Source organism: Punica granatum, chromosome 3, assembly GCF_007655135.1.
Source record: "Punica granatum isolate Tunisia-2019 chromosome 3, ASM765513v2, whole genome shotgun sequence".
NCBI lineage: Eukaryota > Viridiplantae > Streptophyta > Magnoliopsida > Myrtales > Lythraceae > Punica > Punica granatum.
This window is the reverse complement of record NC_045129.1, coordinates 34,563,929-34,580,823: the sequence shown is the minus strand read 5'-3', so window position 1 is coordinate 34,580,823 and position 16,895 is coordinate 34,563,929. Positions and strand designations below refer to the sequence as shown.

General features: G+C 36.6%; 3 protein-coding genes across 4 annotated transcripts; 2 read left to right on the top strand and 1 right to left on the bottom strand.

Moving 5' to 3' along the window:
* Positions 1-451: 451 nt before the first annotated feature.
* LOC116198574 (mediator-associated protein 2) lies at positions 452-2,662 on the bottom strand. Of its 2 annotated transcripts, none has more exons than XM_031528757.1 (5): positions 2,520-2,662; positions 2,189-2,351; positions 1,821-1,899; positions 1,549-1,632; positions 452-1,268 (listed from the first exon to the last, which is right to left on the bottom strand). In XM_031528757.1, the coding sequence occupies exons 2-5, from the start codon at positions 2,321-2,323 to the stop codon at positions 856-858; spliced, it is 711 nt and encodes a 236-aa protein (XP_031384617.1). In that variant the 5' UTR covers positions 2,324-2,351; positions 2,520-2,662; the 3' UTR covers positions 452-855. The 2 variants fall into 2 exon arrangements, with proteins under 2 accessions (XP_031384617.1, XP_031384618.1); XM_031528758.1 differs by having other exon boundaries at positions 1,830-1,899.
* A 214-nt stretch (positions 2,663-2,876) lies between these two features.
* On the top strand, positions 2,877-4,067 carry LOC116198766 (40S ribosomal protein S27-2-like). The gene is made up of 4 exons (XM_031528998.1): positions 2,877-3,037; positions 3,164-3,265; positions 3,616-3,644; positions 3,763-4,067. The coding sequence occupies exons 1-4, from the start codon at positions 2,903-2,905 to the stop codon at positions 3,887-3,889; spliced, it is 393 nt and encodes a 130-aa protein (XP_031384858.1). The 5' UTR covers positions 2,877-2,902; the 3' UTR covers positions 3,890-4,067.
* Positions 4,068-15,454: 11,387 nt separating this feature from the next.
* LOC116201482 (ethylene-responsive transcription factor LEP) lies at positions 15,455-16,641 on the top strand. The gene has a single exon (XM_031532732.1). The coding sequence runs from the start codon at positions 15,510-15,512 to the stop codon at positions 16,380-16,382; it is 873 nt and encodes a 290-aa protein (XP_031388592.1). The 5' UTR covers positions 15,455-15,509; the 3' UTR covers positions 16,383-16,641.
* The last annotated feature ends 254 nt before the right edge of the window (positions 16,642-16,895 follow it).

Genomic DNA, 16,895 nt, shown 5'->3' with positions numbered 1-16,895 from the left:
AAATCTATATTGACCAAAGAAATAGCACAAATACGATAGTACGCCAGTTTTCGTCCCCAGTTCACATTTCTCAATTGCTACTTTGTTGGTATCCACTGCTTGACTTAGCCGAGAGCGATGGATCAAAAGACAAATAATTACATAAGTTCAAGAAAAAAGAAGAAAGAAAAATAACAAGAAGTTCAACAAAGTTTAACGTGATGCCAACCAAAAATTCTGGACTCGATTAAATTATTATTGGGATTGTTTATATGTCCTCCCATTTCCCTATCTCTAAGCCTATCCATATATAGATTATTAATTAAGTTAGCCTCTTCGGATTTGTACAATTAAGAAGAGTCCGTGTACTTGGTCATGCGACGAGAGCCTTCCTGCCTTCCACGTAGGATTTTCAACTGGTATTTTCTCAATTCGTGGTCTCTTCGCTTGACCTACTAAAATGCAAAATACATGACCAACAAATGATAAATTTTATTTTTGAGTTGAAAAATGATGAAATTCACTATCTCCTAGGTTTCCCCTTCTCAAACAACACACCAATTTCTCCAACACAATCCAAAATAAATTCAAACAATTCACTCCATTAAAACCCCAACAACTGAATCCTCTACAAGCTCCTTAACGGGGGTACTTTAGTAATTTTAAACTCAACGGGTTTGGCACGGGTTTTCATGCAAAAAATCAAACCACTTCACCCTGTAGATTTTGACTAAAAATCCCAAAACCCTTCCCATAATTCAACGGGCAAAACCCTTTTATTACCCATTAGGGTCCAGGTAGGGTTAAAACCTGTTTACCGAAACCCATGGACATCCCTAATGAGGGAGGGATTGAGTCTTCTTCTCCGAAGAGGTTTTACTCTTCACTCTTCTTCTTCTTCTTAGGTGATTTCTGATGAGAATTCCCCATGGACCCTGATGAAACAGCTGAGTTATGGCCCCGAGAATGTTCCGAAGTTACTCCACTGTGGACATGGTCCCTGGGGCCAGAAGACTCGCCGGCCCGTTTCCGTGACCTTGATGCCTCTCCAGCTTCGAGGCTGGCCCCTCTTTGCCGACTGCCGTGGGAGGAGGCCGCATACTTGCTCGACGTTCGTGAGCCCCTCAACTTTGTGCTCTGAGTTGGAGTGGGGAACTGGTGGGAAGTATTTGCCATGGAGGTCCCATCAGGTTTCTGGTACAGTTGTTTCAGATTACTGGGATCGAGCTTCTCGAGCTCTGTAGGGTCTGGGTAGTGGACGAGGGAAACTCGCCGTGAAATCTTCCCCACTGCCAATAAGAAGAAGTAGCACATCAAAAGTTTGTAAATAATGTACCCCGATAAAAGACACGTCACTCGGATGTGCCAATTTCCAACAAACATGAGAGAGCAAAACAGAGAGCTCTCTGCGGTTCAAAATTCCAACGCATTGAGTTTAGCTACTTCCTGCTGAACAGCTCCATCACAATTGACATTTTAAATCTCCTTTTGGTATCACATATCAACGTAAATTTAACTTACAATAACAAGAAATGGATGTGATAAACTAGTTGAGCCATCTAAACATACCAATTTTTGAACCGGAAGAAGATGATAGGAAAACAGTTGCATCAGGCTCCTGAGCGGAATAGCTAACCACATCATATTCTTTGCCTGTCACAGAGAGTAACGTCACCTAGTAAGAATCAATAGAGAAGGCAAATCCTTTATGATATACACCAGATCCCTTACATTTATGCAAGATTTTTCACAGCAAACACAAGTTCTAAAATGCAATATCAACCAATTCAAGCCTCATGTAGTTCTCAAGTCTGATATGCTGGAATAGATGTTACAATTACCAGACGAACCCTCAAAACTTCCTAACTTTCCGTCATGGTTAAGCTTGAGCGTTACTTCTTGTCCATTAAAGTCAGGAGGCTGCACCAACCAAAATACAAATATAAGGTTGACTAACAACAAAATATACAAACAACTATGGCATCTAATACAAAAATTATACGAGATATTTCACAAACGACTGCCCCTAAGCCACACCCCAACATTCCATCCTTGCACTATAACCCAGAGGTTTCTTCAAGAGCAATCAACTAACTGATCACATCGACATTCCAGAAGAACAGATATAACACCATCTGCTTTTACTTAAATAGCCATAAAATACGTTTAATCAGATAGTTGAAAAGCATGAAATGGACGGCGAACTAACTGTATTGCGAGGCCACTGAATGAGCCAAAGCTCGGTGGAGTCCGTTAGTTTCAAATCAAGCAAAGGTTCCCTTTGATCCTCTACAAATCCAGCTGGAGGCTGGTAGCCTCCCGCAGCAGCAACTCCACCCTCCATTGCCTCAATGGTCCAACAGCTCAGAAACCTTTAAAAGTTAAAATTAAAGTCAGAACCTTTTCAGTTCAACAAGCTAGTTACTCCACTCAGGCAATTCATCGATCACCTCCCTCGCAAAACCCACTCCACCAATTTCACCGAAAACCAAACGCACCCGTCTTCAGGGTAAATTAGCAACAGTGTATAACGTCGATACCTGAACTCGAAGGAGCGAAACGGAGTCGGTGTTCCCCTTCAGCCGCGACGGCCGACCGAGTCCTCCGGCTTTGATTCCCGCCCCTTTCGTCCTATGGCTTCTGCTCTCTGCGACAAAAGCTTCCCTCGGGTAGCCTCTGACGTCGGCGGAGCTGATTCCCGCTTTACTTCCCTTCTGGCTTACCTGATGGGCCGGGCCGGTCCGGCCCATCTGACCATCTCGATGAGAGATCTAAGCCCATTGGGCCCTTGCAGGGCGTCAAATGACGATTTCAACCCTGTCTAAAGTTGCCCTAGACGCCGCGAGAAGGTTATGAACGAAGGGTCACGATCGCCCGTTCCCTCAGATCCAACGGCTGAGATGTGTTCCTCGAACCATTTAAAATGCGTGTCATTCCACTCTTCTCGCACCATCTGCCACTCTCGCCCCCGGAAGCTCTCCCGCGCCGACTCTCGGACTTCACCGGAGATATCTGTAGTGTTTGCGATCTCGGTGGAATCCACTCTTCGTTGGAAATGGTAGATGATCTAGCCTTTCTCTAAGCTCAATCGATGAACTCCGATGATCTCCTCTCTTTCTTCTTTGCTTCTTCGCCGGAAAATCTGATTTTGTGTGGTTCCGCCTCGTTGTTCTTCGCTTCTCAGGTTCTCCAGAACGATATCGATTTGCTCAACCCTCCGGCCGAGCTCGAGAAGAGGAAGCACAAACTCAAGCGGTTGGTGCAGTCCCCTAACTCCTTCTTCATGGTGAGTACTGGGAATCGTTTTTGTCCGTTTTGGTTTGAGGAAAATATCGTTCAGTTGTTGATGGGTCGTCTAGTATGAAATTCTGATTGCGTGGTAGTGGGATAAAGTTAACGATTATTTCTGACTATCGAGAAGGCCATGGGAGGACAGGCTTCATTGATTTTTGTTATTATGATACAAAGTTTGAGTTTTTTTTCCCCATTAGTTTTGATTATATATTTTAAAGTTTTGCAATTTTGTACGAAAATCGCCTGTATTGCCATGAATTTTCTTTGAATCTAATGGGTTCTGTTGTCTGTTTGTGTCGATTGATTCGATCCTTCTAACTATCCGGCATGTAATTTCCGCAGGATGTCAAATGCCAAGGTTGCTTCAACATGTAAGTCATGCTAAAATTTCCACTTAATTATTAATTACACGAGTCGATTTGGTTGAACTTTTTGGGTTTAGGTGGGTGTTGCGAGGGGTTAGTGACATGTTTATGTATTGAATTGCAGAACAACGGTGTTTAGCCATTCGCAAACAGTCGTTGTGTGTGGGAATTGCCAAACTGTGCTGTGCCAGCCCACTGGTGGGCGCGCGAGGCTCACGGAAGGATGCTCCTTTAGGAAGAAGGGCGACTAGTTGTGTTGATGCTATGGTTACACTTCTTAATCTTATCTAGAACACAAAAATTGTTAGTAGAGTTTGTTTTGGGTTTAGTAGCGACTTTTCTGGTACAAGCTTTTGAACCTTAAATCATGTAATACTGTCTTTGTCTTTTACCTTTAATTTAATTTAATGAATGGTGTTTTCTCTTTAATTTTGGTTGGATTGTCTTCCTTGCTGTGTTTCCTGCTTCAGTGTGTTTTCCTTTCTTGTACAAGCACTTACATGCACCATATGTTATGATTCGTGCATCCTTTTGTCCTTTCTGTGCATCATTGTACTAACGGCAGCAGTTTCTTATCTAAGAAAAGTGGGTTTTTTAAGGTTTGATATCTTTTGTTGCTGCAAATGTTGTGACTGGCGTGTTCTTTGGTAGATAGATGCTAGAGCACTGTTAGAACATAGATAGATACTAGAGCTCTGTTGGAACATGTATTTTCTTTACTTGCTGAGTGTGGCATGTCGGATACCATGCCAGTGCTGTTAGATAGATACTAGAGCTCTGTTGGGAACATGCATTTTCTGAACTTGCCAAGTGTTGCATATCGGAAACATGGCAGTGCTGTTTTGGCCTTGGCATGATCTGAATTTTATCTGTGGAGAAGAGCTTAGGCAAGTATGGCATGCTATGATTATGAAAGTAGGCTTGTGATATCATGCTTGTGGTGATGTGGCTTTATGTTAGAGATTGGTTTGATTACTGCTTGATCTGAAGTGAGTTGGGGTTCAGTATCGGGGCTGAGTTTCATACCAAGAACTGATCCCTTGTTTTGCGTAAATTTTATTATTTGCGGTCTGTCAAGGAAAAGCAAAAATTCCAGGATCTCGTGGCTGATTGTTCAGTCATCTGAGTGAGAACTTTTTGTATTTGGAGAACATCGTTTTGTAGAAGTGATTAACTTTTGGCACAAGTTTTGTGGCAGTGAAAAAATTTCGTATTAAAAGAATAATGTTTCGTATCAGACATTATTGGTACGAAATGTTCTTTTTGTGTGAAATGTTGTCAGTACAAACTTTTTTGCACGAGCATGAAATATTGTCATTTCTAAAAGGTTTCGCTCTTTGGGCGACTTGAAAATTTAGCAGTGATCCTAGAATTTTGTATTGGGATATTACCTCTGATACCCTTTCTGCTGTTTCCTTTATGATGCATCCTACTTACGGAATTGAATGTAATATCGCGGGACTCATTTTCTTTTATGAAAACAAGAGTAGATGATTCTTTTGATAGCTAGAAAAGGGTCAGGGCAAATCGGCGTAGCAATTCCAATGGAGTGTAATTATATGGATTCGAATTTTGTCGCAAAATGTTCGATTTGAGCTATTACTATTTAAGGATTCAAGAATTTGAGTTTGTCATGACAACCTCAATGATGTATCGAAGGCACACCATTTATCCGTACATTTATAGTCGAGAGTACTCCTTTTAGTAAGATTCCCCCTTCATTTGCCCCTAAATCTTGAAGGACATTTCAACTTCTTAGTGCTTGAAATACTAGGGTGTTATCAATTGAGCTATGCCTGGCTTTGGAAACGAAAATAGAGGTTTTAACATGAAGTCGGCAGGTGACCATTGGGTAAGATTAAACGAGTTAATGGAGGCTGCCCAATGGGCTTGTCCAAGTTTGTTGTGATTGTCCATGGCCCAAATCTCTATCTGAAGGCCTTCGATTCTCAATATTATGTGCCGGTGTAGCCTATCGAATTAAGAAAGGATTAGCCATTCGATATATATTTACACACACACACACACACAATGTAGGTGCCGTTGATTATTAAGGTGGCTACATCTTTTGTATAGGATTACTGACTCGTGTTTCGTACTACTAGGAGGGAGAGGACTTATACTTCGCCCGATCCTTGCATACTATTGCCCCGTTGATAGCAAGGTTTAGGATCATTGTTATGTCGAACCATTTTACGGATATACACAAAGAAAGGAAATTATCTATGGCATCTTATTTGTTCAATTTTTACATGACCAAAAAAAAAAAAGCCTAAAGAAGATCTAATAGATGAGCAAATGAAATCGACTAACAAAAATCAAATATAAAAAAAAAATCACTTGATTTACAAACAAGGTGTGTCATGGCACTGCATCTCTCTCTCTCTCTCTCTCTCTCTGATCTCATTGAGTTTGTCCGATGGAACACGGAAGTTGCCTTTGACTTTCTCTCTTTTCTTAAATCTGTCAAACGTGTGGTGTTTTGGAAATGGTGATTCATGGGATTCACGAAGACAAACAGATTAAAAATATTAGTCATAAAATTATAATGAATTTATAATTTCATTTTTTTGAGTAATTAACTTTGACAGTGTTGACCCCTATTTGTGATCCAGCCAACTCTTCGATTCCATGAAGCCCCTAATTAATAGCTTTCTTAATGCTACTATATATGTTAGGAGCATCACTCCCAAAATACCAACTTTGCATGGACGTGTATACTATTCTTATTATATTTTATTTTGACTTCTTGAAAGATTTGACCATACAATGATGCAATGGATTTTTGTTCTCCACTAGTATTATCCTGCGGCAAAAAGTTATGCCGTGTGTTGAGAATTAAATTTTGTCCCACGTCGGAAAAAAAAAATATTGATCGTCTATCATTGTAACCTATTAATTTAAATTTTACTATTGAATCTTTATTTCATTATAAGTTCAAATGAGACTGATCATGGCAGGGGACACATGCTCTTAGGTACCATATGTAAGCTCACACCATGCGAGGATCATATTTTGACCGTTGTGGGATGCACATCATGTAATTTCTCCATGTCCGATCCATGTCTGAGAGAGGAAGGATCATCCCTCCTTATGGTTACTAATAATGTTAAGGCTGAAATAGTAAAGAGAAAAAAAAAATGCTCGTGATCAACCATCGAAAGTAGGTGTTTAAGGTCATGTACATGGCATATGTAAGAGCGATAATAAAAGGTCCTGCATTGTACACGAAGACTAGCGGGGATTAAAAGGTTTATTCAATAGAATCCCATATGACAAGGATGAAATTTCGGTCTTTTTCTTCGCAATATAGAAATTAATAAAAACTCCAATGAATCTGCCTGAGGGGAAAGAGATCCAATTTGAATATTTTGCATTTAGCACAATGGTCAACAAGCATGACTTTAATAAAGACTCAAGTCATGTTTTGGACGAAAGTTTGAGTTATCTCAAAATACATATAAAAGAATATATTCCTTATTTTGCTACCTGCCCGACTTATATGATCAAAGTGACTTGTATCGTAAATTTCTAGAATGTTTACGTGAATGGTGATATTAGTTCAACAGAAAAAAAAAATCATAGTCAATTGAAGTGAAGCGAGATCACTTTAGATTTTGGTCCCCATTACCCAGGAAAAAAAAAAAAGATTTTGGTCCCTATGAGTGTAGGATATGTAGCGTCCGACAGCCCTATCTCGAGGTTCTATATGGTTGCCACATGGATGGAATTTCATAGGAAAGTGTTTTTGGCAATATTTCCTTCTGTTTTTGTTTGTTCTTTTTATATAGTTTGTAATATTTGAAGAGAGCTTGAAATTGCCCTATAAATCCCTACCATATATAGGAATGTTTTTTCTCCTTCTCGATTTAAGGCAGCTAATGATTATTATATGGCTGATTATTAGAATAGCCTCGTAATCATCCAAAGTGCCATGTTTCGATCACAATTCTCGATATACACAGAAATATATATATATATATATATATCGAAATTTATTTGGCCAGATCAGACAAAAATTGAAAAGCCATCGGGAAATTTATTGAATGTTTGATGGTATGAAGAAATGAGACGAAAATAACATTTCATATAAAAAGTTTTTGGTCGATTCCATTCCATTGTTATTACATTGCATTTGGGAGTTGGATTTGAAGGGAGAAAAATAGAGAGGATTTGGAGAGAGAGTGTTCCCTTATTTGGGAAATTTATTTAAGAGAGAGGGGAGGGAAAATGAGAGATTTGAAGGGAAACAGTCTCCTTCCATTGTTAAAGAATCTCATAGTCCTCCAACTCTAAATTAGAGGAATTTGAAGGAACTTACGTATTTTTTATTCCCTCCTCTACATAACTTTCTTTATAATGGTTTTTCTAAAATTTTTATAATAATTTTTCTAAAATCTTTTAAAATTTTATTTTCTCTTTTCACTCCTCTCCTCTCATTTATTTTTGCTAACTACTCTCAAACAAGGAAATTCATTTCCCCTCATTTTCTCTCCGCTCCTCCCCTCTCCTTTCTCTCCCTAAAAAACTCTCAAACACAGTGGGCAAAAGAATTTCATATGTGATGTATCAGCTAAAGATACCAGTCTTCCTTGAAGTCAGAATACTTAATGATATATTAGGGATTCAAATTTTGTTAAACCAAACACCATCGTAAATATACAAGATAAGTCGGGCTAAAAATATATTACAGGACATATGATAGAACAAAAAACAAATTTTTTTTTCATGAGCAAGTTGAGGCTTAATAAGATGCAGGAACCAAAACGTACAAGAAAAGATATAACAACATCAATATGCATAAAAATTGATAGGCGTTGTTGTAAAATCGAGAATGAAAGAACGTAGCGCACAAATTCCGTAACCAGTGCCTGCAATGCACGATAAGTAGATACGAGAAGCATTACGAATTAATTTTCACCATTGGATGTCGAATAACAAGCTGGAGATGGAGAAATAATTAAAGGTGTTCATAAACCTTTTCTGTAAGGGAGATGGTCATAAATTAAAGGATTAATCATCTAAAGAAGCATGAATTTTACACTTTTTCTTAAATATAGCACGATCTTTAAAAATAACACAGAAATGCACGGCCTTTGTATTTTTTCCTAAATTTAGCATGACCTTTGGAGAGTAGCATAGAATGGCAAGACTTTTACATTTTTTTTTTCTAAATATAGCACAACTTTTAAAAAATAACATAGAAAGACGCAACTTTCAAGTTTAGTTACGATTAAAGTACATTAAAAAGAAAACCGTACGTTTCTGTGCTATTTTTTAAAGATTGTACTATATTTTTGAAAAAATGCAAATGTGGTGCATTTCTATACTACTCCCCAAAAGCCGTGCTATAATTAGGAAAAAATACAAATGTCGTGTTTTTCTGTACTATTTTCCGAAAGTCATGCTATATTTAGGAAAAATTGCAAAGATCGTGCTTTTCTAAGCGATTAACCATAAACTATATTATAAGAGTTGGCCAAAAATTATAAAGATAATTAATTAGTATTTAAAACTACTTAATTACCTACGTCTTGACTGTTCCTCCTCGATCACACTCAAATCGAAGCGACAATATATAAGTGTAATTTGGGTCAATAGATTAGGCGGTACGATCCAAATCCCTGGTCAAATGTCCTTATCAGAATCTCACTACCCTTCAAACGTCAAATTATTATTCTTCCCCATCTACTTGTAAACTAATTAATTAATTAATTAATCGGTTAATTATTTTAATTGATTTCTTCAGTACTAAAGTTAAAAGCCTAATGATATTATTGACATTGATAATTAAAAAGCTTCGTTTTTCCCAATTTCCCTCTACAGCCCTATTTTCGAAATCCGAGTTGGGTTAGGGATCACCAAGCGGCAGGTTTCCTTTGGCTAGCTTTCCAACGTACATGTTGAATTCAATAGTTTACTCACATGCCATTTTCTACATTAAGTTGTTGTATAATTTATCAATTGATTGAAGACCATCTTTTACCTAAAAAAAAAAACTGTATATTGGGGGATCTTCTTCTATAAGGTTTTCATATATGTACTTTTCGTGATTCAAATGGAAAATGTAATTATCGATTTCTACTATTTTTCACGTGCTGGTACATGAAAGCCGTGGCATGGAGAGTAATTAATTAATTATTGTAAGGCCCCGTTTTGGTATACAGAAATGTAATGAAAATGAATTAAATGAATGTCGTATAGTAATATGTGATTAAATTAAGAGAAAAATAGTGATTTTTATGTTGAATTAGAGAATATGAAATGTATTTAATTGGATGAACTCATTTTTTAAGATATTATTTTATACACTATATCTTTAGATATATAAACTAAACAGATAATATATGATTCTCATAAAGCTTAGTAGAAATTATGCAATGAACATTCCTTAATTTTTTTGAAGAAATGATCATTCCATCAAGTTAAATGAAAAATGCTTTCCAAATAAAATAATAATTCTAACTCATGAAAGTGTCATCATATAAGCAAATGAAGTGAAATGATGAGTTTTTCATTCCATTCTATTCCCGTGTACCAAAATGAAACCTAAGTATGAAATTTTTCGATAACGTAAAATCAGATATTGTTATATTTTGTGCCGAGTATTCTCCTACCTTATAATTTATATGCAGAATTTATAAAAGTTTGAAGTAAATTCATTGGATTACATGAATTTTACCATGCGTTACATATGCAATAAATGACCTCATATATGTCCATATTATTCGTATAACTTTTCACTACGAATTGATTAAGCATAATTAAAATAAACGATTTTCTTCATGATTTATACTTTTCCTTTCAAATATATCCGGGTCATGGTCTTAGTCCATCATATCCCACTTGTTAAATTAGATGTGTTTCCAAGATATATATATATATATATATTTGGTTACGAAAGATATATTAATTTAAGTGTGTATCGTTACAACATCAATAATTTAAATATGTATTGACACAGAATCTTATAAGTATATGCGTTTCAATAAGATGAATGTCATTTCATCTCTCTCTCTCTATATATATATATATATGTTCCTTTGCATCCACATTTTTCAGAGCGAAATAGAAAGATTCTTATCGAATTATTTTATTGCAATATTTATATGTATCATATATGAAGCTGAAATGCATAAATTATTGTGTCCATATTGAGTCAAATTGCACCCTTTGCACGCTGGGTTTCACTTTTATTACTTTGGTAGCTATATTTAATACTATATTTTATATGTATAGGACCTTCTTTTTATTGTAGTTTTGGCCATGGCCATGGGTGATTGTTTTCTTCGAAAAAGGCTTTTGCCTATGTGTCCCTTTCTCACATGCAACCCAACACGATCATGTAATTTTCTTTGTTCTTTCGTTTCATTAGTGGTACACCTCTACCTCTCTCTCTCTCTCTCTCTCTCTCTATCTCTCCGTGCTTGATTACGTAGTTTGGTTTAGTCTTTGTAATACTGACTTCAAGATTTGTTTGAAAGGCCGGTATAGTAATTCTAGAAACTGTCTTACTAGACCTAGGTAACATACATGCATGCTAGATTCGGCATAGATGCGCACTTACCACGTCCTATAGGATCTTAACCTAGTGCGAAAAAATTTAGAGTATTCTAAACTATTGCATTCAATTGAAAATATGAGGAAAGCTTGGGGAAGATCCTAAGTTTACCGAAAGTATATGTTAACTAGAAAAAGATGAGGGAAAGAGCCGTAAATTAATAATTATTTAGGAATTAAAAATGACAAGAAAGCAATCCCTTTGGGTTTGAAAGATGAGATGGATTTGTGTGGAACATATGATTATATAAATATATAATGGATCAAAAATGGATGCACATGGCTGAGATAATGATATTCCCCTCAAGTGTGTATGTGTGTGTGTTTTTCATCAACTCAAAAGGTCTCTCTCTCTCTCTCTCTCTCTAGTCTCTATATGTCCCACACACAAATATATAAATTTACATATCCTAATATATGTGGCCCAGCATGAACTTTTATGAAGATGGAACAATGCATGTACTCCATAAAATATATATTCATATAAATTCCCTACTAATTTTCATAAAGACCTACTAGTTATAATATAATATGAATTTATTTCCATTACCCCGTAATCAGATTCGAATTTGAGACATCAAGAAGCGAAGAAAACTATCACATCATCTTTTTATGTGTCTAAGTATGCACTCTCTTTATCTTTCACCTAAATTTTCTAAATTTTCATACTGAATGGATACCATATAATAGGAGGACCGGAAGAATTCTTCCCCTCTTTCCCATGTTTGATCGTTATAAAATCTTTCATTAATTCTCCATGGTCGCTTCCCGGTAATAAAAGCTTAACATCGTATTATATATATATATATATATATATATATTATGAGTCCATTCATTTTCTCTATTATGATCTATTCAAACTTACAAATATGTATCATGAGGTAACATGATTATGCAAAGTCATGGAATTATTGAGCACAAGACTAATTCCCTTTAGGGGAAGCTTGTTCTGAGTTGGGCTTGCCACATGATGTGTTACGGAGATATACATGTATATATATGTGTGTATATATATTTACTCATTTTTTTTCCATATACCTATATCTATCTATATCTTCTATATTACAAAAATAAAAAAGGATTGAAATAGGTGTAACGACCGGTTCTCGAAAATGCCAGATCTGAAATAATAACATAAGTAATCACCAGCTACTAGATTAATATATGCAGTTAATCATAGAGGATGCTTCAAAGGCGGTCTTTCATAGAGGATGGCTCGTGAAGATTCAGTACACCTACATGAAATTAGAGAGCGCTTCGCAGATTGGATGGCTCGAATGGTACTACAATTGCCATTAGGATCTCATTTCCTCTCTAACCTCTGGCCAGTACTAATTTGACGCTCTTTGGTGACGACATTGGGGCACCATATCCCAATTCTGCTTATTGTAGTTCTTGTGTTTGCGTTCTTTTTACTTTCCCTCGAGCTTCGTCTCTTATTTGTACATCCCAAAAAAAAAAAAAGAAGCAAATAAAGACAAATTTCTAAATTTATATAGCACTTTTTTTCGGTAATCTTAGATTTCTTTTTCGGTCGATCACTTATAAGTTATATACCACTTTTAACTATCAAGTAACTCCCCCTCCCATCATTCTTTCTCTACTCTCTCTTCACACGTTTCCCTATTATATTTTTTCTTTTTCTTTCTTTGTTAAGTTTACAGCTTCATATATTTAATTAAAAGGTGTAGGGTATAGTATATTACGGCACGTTCTTGCTCGGTAATCAAAGTATTCTAGGTTTGATATTTAGTGAGATATTTTTTTGTTAGCTATTAGGATTTATATTTCAATGTACTAGGCTCGTGAGCCTCTATTGTAACCGAAAAAAATGTATATATTTTCATCTATTAAATTAAAACTAATCACACTATAAATTATTTATAGAATGTGATCATATCATTTTTAAAAGAATTAAAATGACTTTAAAATGAATTTGAAAAGAACTTTCTGACTTAATATGGATGATCTTTTCAAGCATAAATTCGATTTAATTTTGTGCAAAGCACGGATCTTTCACGTATGTATATACGTATATATATATATATATATATATATATATATGAAAAAGCTATAAATTTTAAAGAGAGATAGATATAGGTATATACCCATGATTGTGGGATGATGGGTGGTACTGATTCTTTCTGACAGAAATTTAGATAAGAGTCCTGATCATTCCGTCCTGACAATATGGGACTGATGATTGGTCTCGTGATCATCATAAAATTTAATTTAGCAATCATATATATATATAGAGAAAAACATGTACATTAATCAATTAATTATATGAATGAGCAGCTGATGATCGGCTGTTTCACGATAAGGACCTTTTGGCCTTCTGAATCTTCTGGTGATCGTCCAAAAGGCTGCAAGTCCGCATGCAAGGAGTCGATCATATAATCTTCCCCATAGCTTATTAATTATATCAGAGACATATTTGTTTATGTAAAGTTCATGATTGGAACCCTAATTAATCAAGATAACATCATGAAACTTATATACACACTCTTCCCTTCTGTGAAGGTCACATGCATGTGAGTTATGGACCAACTTTAGATTTGAAAAATATAAATCACGAGAAGAGGTGCAGTGGGTAAATTGTGTTTCATATAGACAAAATACTATGAACAAGATAGGGTTTTGAAGCCACCGGAAATGTTTTGTCACACGAATCAACAATAGCTAAGTAAGGATTAGTTACAATTAATAAGCTGAGGATATCTCGTGGTCTCACTGAAAATAAAGAATATATATGTATATATATTTATATATGTTAGTGCAGTGATTATTAGGAAGTAAACTTTGCCAAATATAAGAGGAGTTGTATGATTGATGAGAAAATCCATCGAGGAAAGGGGACATTCAAGATCTAGAAAGTCTCTTCGAAGAGAGAAGACCAATCATAAGATATCATCATGCCTCATCTATATAAAAAGCTTAAGTTCCTAATTATATATGCACAACTATACATACATATATTTGTCTTCTTTATTTGTTAGAGCCAGTAGAGCGTGGCTACTATACAATTGCAATAGTTCCTTTTTTTCCCCTTTTTTTCCCAGTGTGAACCATGGTATCCGAAATCGACTAATCAAGTCGAGTTGAGTCGACCCACTAAGAGGTAAAGCTATTATAGCGTGGATTTTTTGTATTAATAAGGACTCGACCCCGAGACTTTGCTTAAGCGGAATAAACGCCAACTGCTTGAACCGACCCACGTTAGTTCCCCTCCTCTTTTATGATAGAGTCCATTACATTCAAAATTTTGAAAACTGATTTTTTATGAGTAAATTTCCTAAACTGATTTATAGGGTATAATGAGTGCATTCTTTTTAAGGTAGTTAGGAATGCATTCAACTCTTTTAACAGAGATTTGACTAAGGCATACCAAATCTACCCATTACATTCTATCATATAAGTATCGTAAAAAGAGTTAATTAAATACTTTGTTGAGGCATTGATCTATACATATAGTAAACTTAATTTATGATAACAATAAATGTGCATTGATAATGTAATTGAATTTTTTTTTCTAAAAATAGATTCTATCTTAAAAATTATAAAAGAATAATTTGGAAATAATGAAATAATAATTAAAAGTAAGCAAAAAGAAAATTGTTAGAATTATGTAAATTTTATAACATAGCATATGATATAAAAAATGAAATTTATAAATGAAACTTTATTGAATGCTTTCGTTTTAATTTATTAATACGATGATATCATATTTTATACACAATTTTCAAAATTTTATATAATTTTCCTAGAATATTAAGTAAACGCTCTCTATAAATTTTGTTATTTTAATAAGAATTTCTAGTACCCGTTTATATTTTCCCAGTTCCTTGTCCCTTGCAGGGCTGATGTACCTCTATCATCGAAGGAAAAAAAAAAGAAAGAAAAGAAAAAGAGTGCGAGGGGTTGAAATTGTGTTAAACTCCTCCAAAATTAATCTTTGTTAATAATTCTTCATCGCTTTCCTGGTTTCCAAAATTAATCATTTCCCCTCTTATTTAAATATCAATTTCCGAGATTGCTTACCCGAATCATTACTACACACGTCGATCATAATGATAAAATTAAGGGCTTTGAATGCAATTTACAACTTGTAAGGGGAAATTATTGTAAATTACGGAAAATCCTCTTAAATAGTATAATAGACCACCTCCCTATTTAAACCCAAACCATGCAACACCCTAAAGTCCATAATCAACACTTCACTCTTATCACTTAATTCTCTCTCCCTAAAACTTTTCTATTTTTAAGTAATTATTATTATTATTATTATTATTGTTATTATTATTCAGTCAAATGGAGTTCATTGGCAACTCAGTGAACACTGCCTCGCCATCAAAGGCCAGAAGAAAGCAACAGCAGCCACCCCCACCGAGCCAACAAGACGATCCGGCTGCCGGTGGGGTGGCTCCCGTGAGGTTCTTGGGGGTGAGGAGGCGGCCGTGGGGCCGGTATGCCGCTGAGATACGGGACCCTTCCACGAAGGAGCGCCACTGGCTCGGGACCTTTGACACGGCTGAGGAGGCTGCCTTGGCTTATGACCGGGCAGCCCGGTCCATGCGCGGCCCCAAGGCCCGCACCAACTTTGTCTACTCAGACATGCCCCCAGGTTCCTCCGTAACATCCATCATCTCCCCCGACGAAGAACAGAATGACATGTCGGCGTTCTTCATGTCTGCCGTGCCGCAGCACCAGAACCACGTGCCTGCCAATCAGATTGTTTTCTCCCATCAGGGCGGCAGTGTCGGAACCGAGGGCGGGCAGAACAGCACGGGGCTACCCGTCTCGGACAGCTGGTGTAGTGGGGCTGCGGAGTTCGGGTCTTGCACATACCCGTCCTCCATCACATCCTTCACGGATAGTGGCAGCGAGCCCCGCCTTCCTACGTACGATGACACCGAGCTTCCGCCTCTGCCGCCTGATATGTCGACTTTCTGCTCTTCGGGCTTCGCAGGGCCTGACTCGGGCTCTGGTCTTGGCCCTGGTGGGTGGGACAATGATATGGGCCTATTTGGGCTACAGGGGCAGGGCGTAAATGGCGTGGGTATGGGCTGCAATGGGCAGTACATGGACTTCGATCAGAATGAGTTCGTCCAGCATAATCCGATCTTCGGGAATACGGCCATGGATGGGTTTGATTTGGGCTCACCGTCCGCGTACTACTTCTGAGTTTGGGCTACGGGCTGGGCCTTGAACTTGGGCCCTTTTGGTTTTTATGGTTCTCATGAAATGTGCTGAGCCTAGGCGAGAGCAGCGGGGCCCATTTGAAGTGTATTTCGTTTTTTTCTTTTGCGGTGTGGTTTTTTTTTTTAAAAATATATATTTAGCAAGAGGGAAAGAACTCTTTATGCGATGTATGTAAATTTGCTATGGAATTGGAGAATATAAAGCCACCAGGAATATTGGAGAGAGCTCCTCCCCTCCCCTTCTTTTTCTATTGATGATCAAAGTCAAATGATAATCAACTTGGAAAAATAATATTTGTTTTAGGGTTAATTTTATTTGAAAAACCTATACTTTACTTTGTTTCCTATATATAACCAAAAAAAAAATTCTAGGATACTTGCACCTAAAATGCATGGTACATACACGTATTTACTGAAGAAATTTCAAGCAATTTACCTATAACTCAAGTAAATTGTGTAACAAGCAAGTAAATTATTTAGATTTAAATAATTTACT

What these genes read in the sequence shown, in the direction of transcription:
- LOC116198574 (XM_031528757.1), bottom strand. Translation starts at nt 2,323, where the DNA reads ATGGAGGGTGGAGTTGCTGCTGCGGGAGGCTACCAGCCTCCAGCTGGA. An exon ending in TTCAGTGGCCTCGCAATACA is followed by an intron (nt 1,900 to 2,188) that starts GTTAGTTCGCCG and finishes TGGTTGGTGCAG; the next exon opens with CCTCCTGACTTTAATGGACA. An exon ending in TTCTTCCGGTTCAAAAATTG is followed by an intron (nt 1,269 to 1,548) that starts GTATGTTTAGAT and finishes TCTTATTGGCAG; the next exon opens with TGGGGAAGATTTCACGGCGA.
- LOC116201482 (XM_031532732.1), top strand. Translation starts at nt 15,510, where the DNA reads ATGGAGTTCATTGGCAACTCAGTGAACACTGCCTCGCCATCAAAGGCC.
- LOC116198766 (XM_031528998.1), top strand. Translation starts at nt 2,903, where the DNA reads ATGCGTGTCATTCCACTCTTCTCGCACCATCTGCCACTCTCGCCCCCG. An exon ending in TCCACTCTTCGTTGGAAATG is followed by an intron (nt 3,038 to 3,163) that starts GTAGATGATCTA and finishes TTCGCTTCTCAG; the next exon opens with GTTCTCCAGAACGATATCGA. An exon ending in CCCCTAACTCCTTCTTCATG is followed by an intron (nt 3,266 to 3,615) that starts GTGAGTACTGGG and finishes TAATTTCCGCAG; the next exon opens with GATGTCAAATGCCAAGGTTG.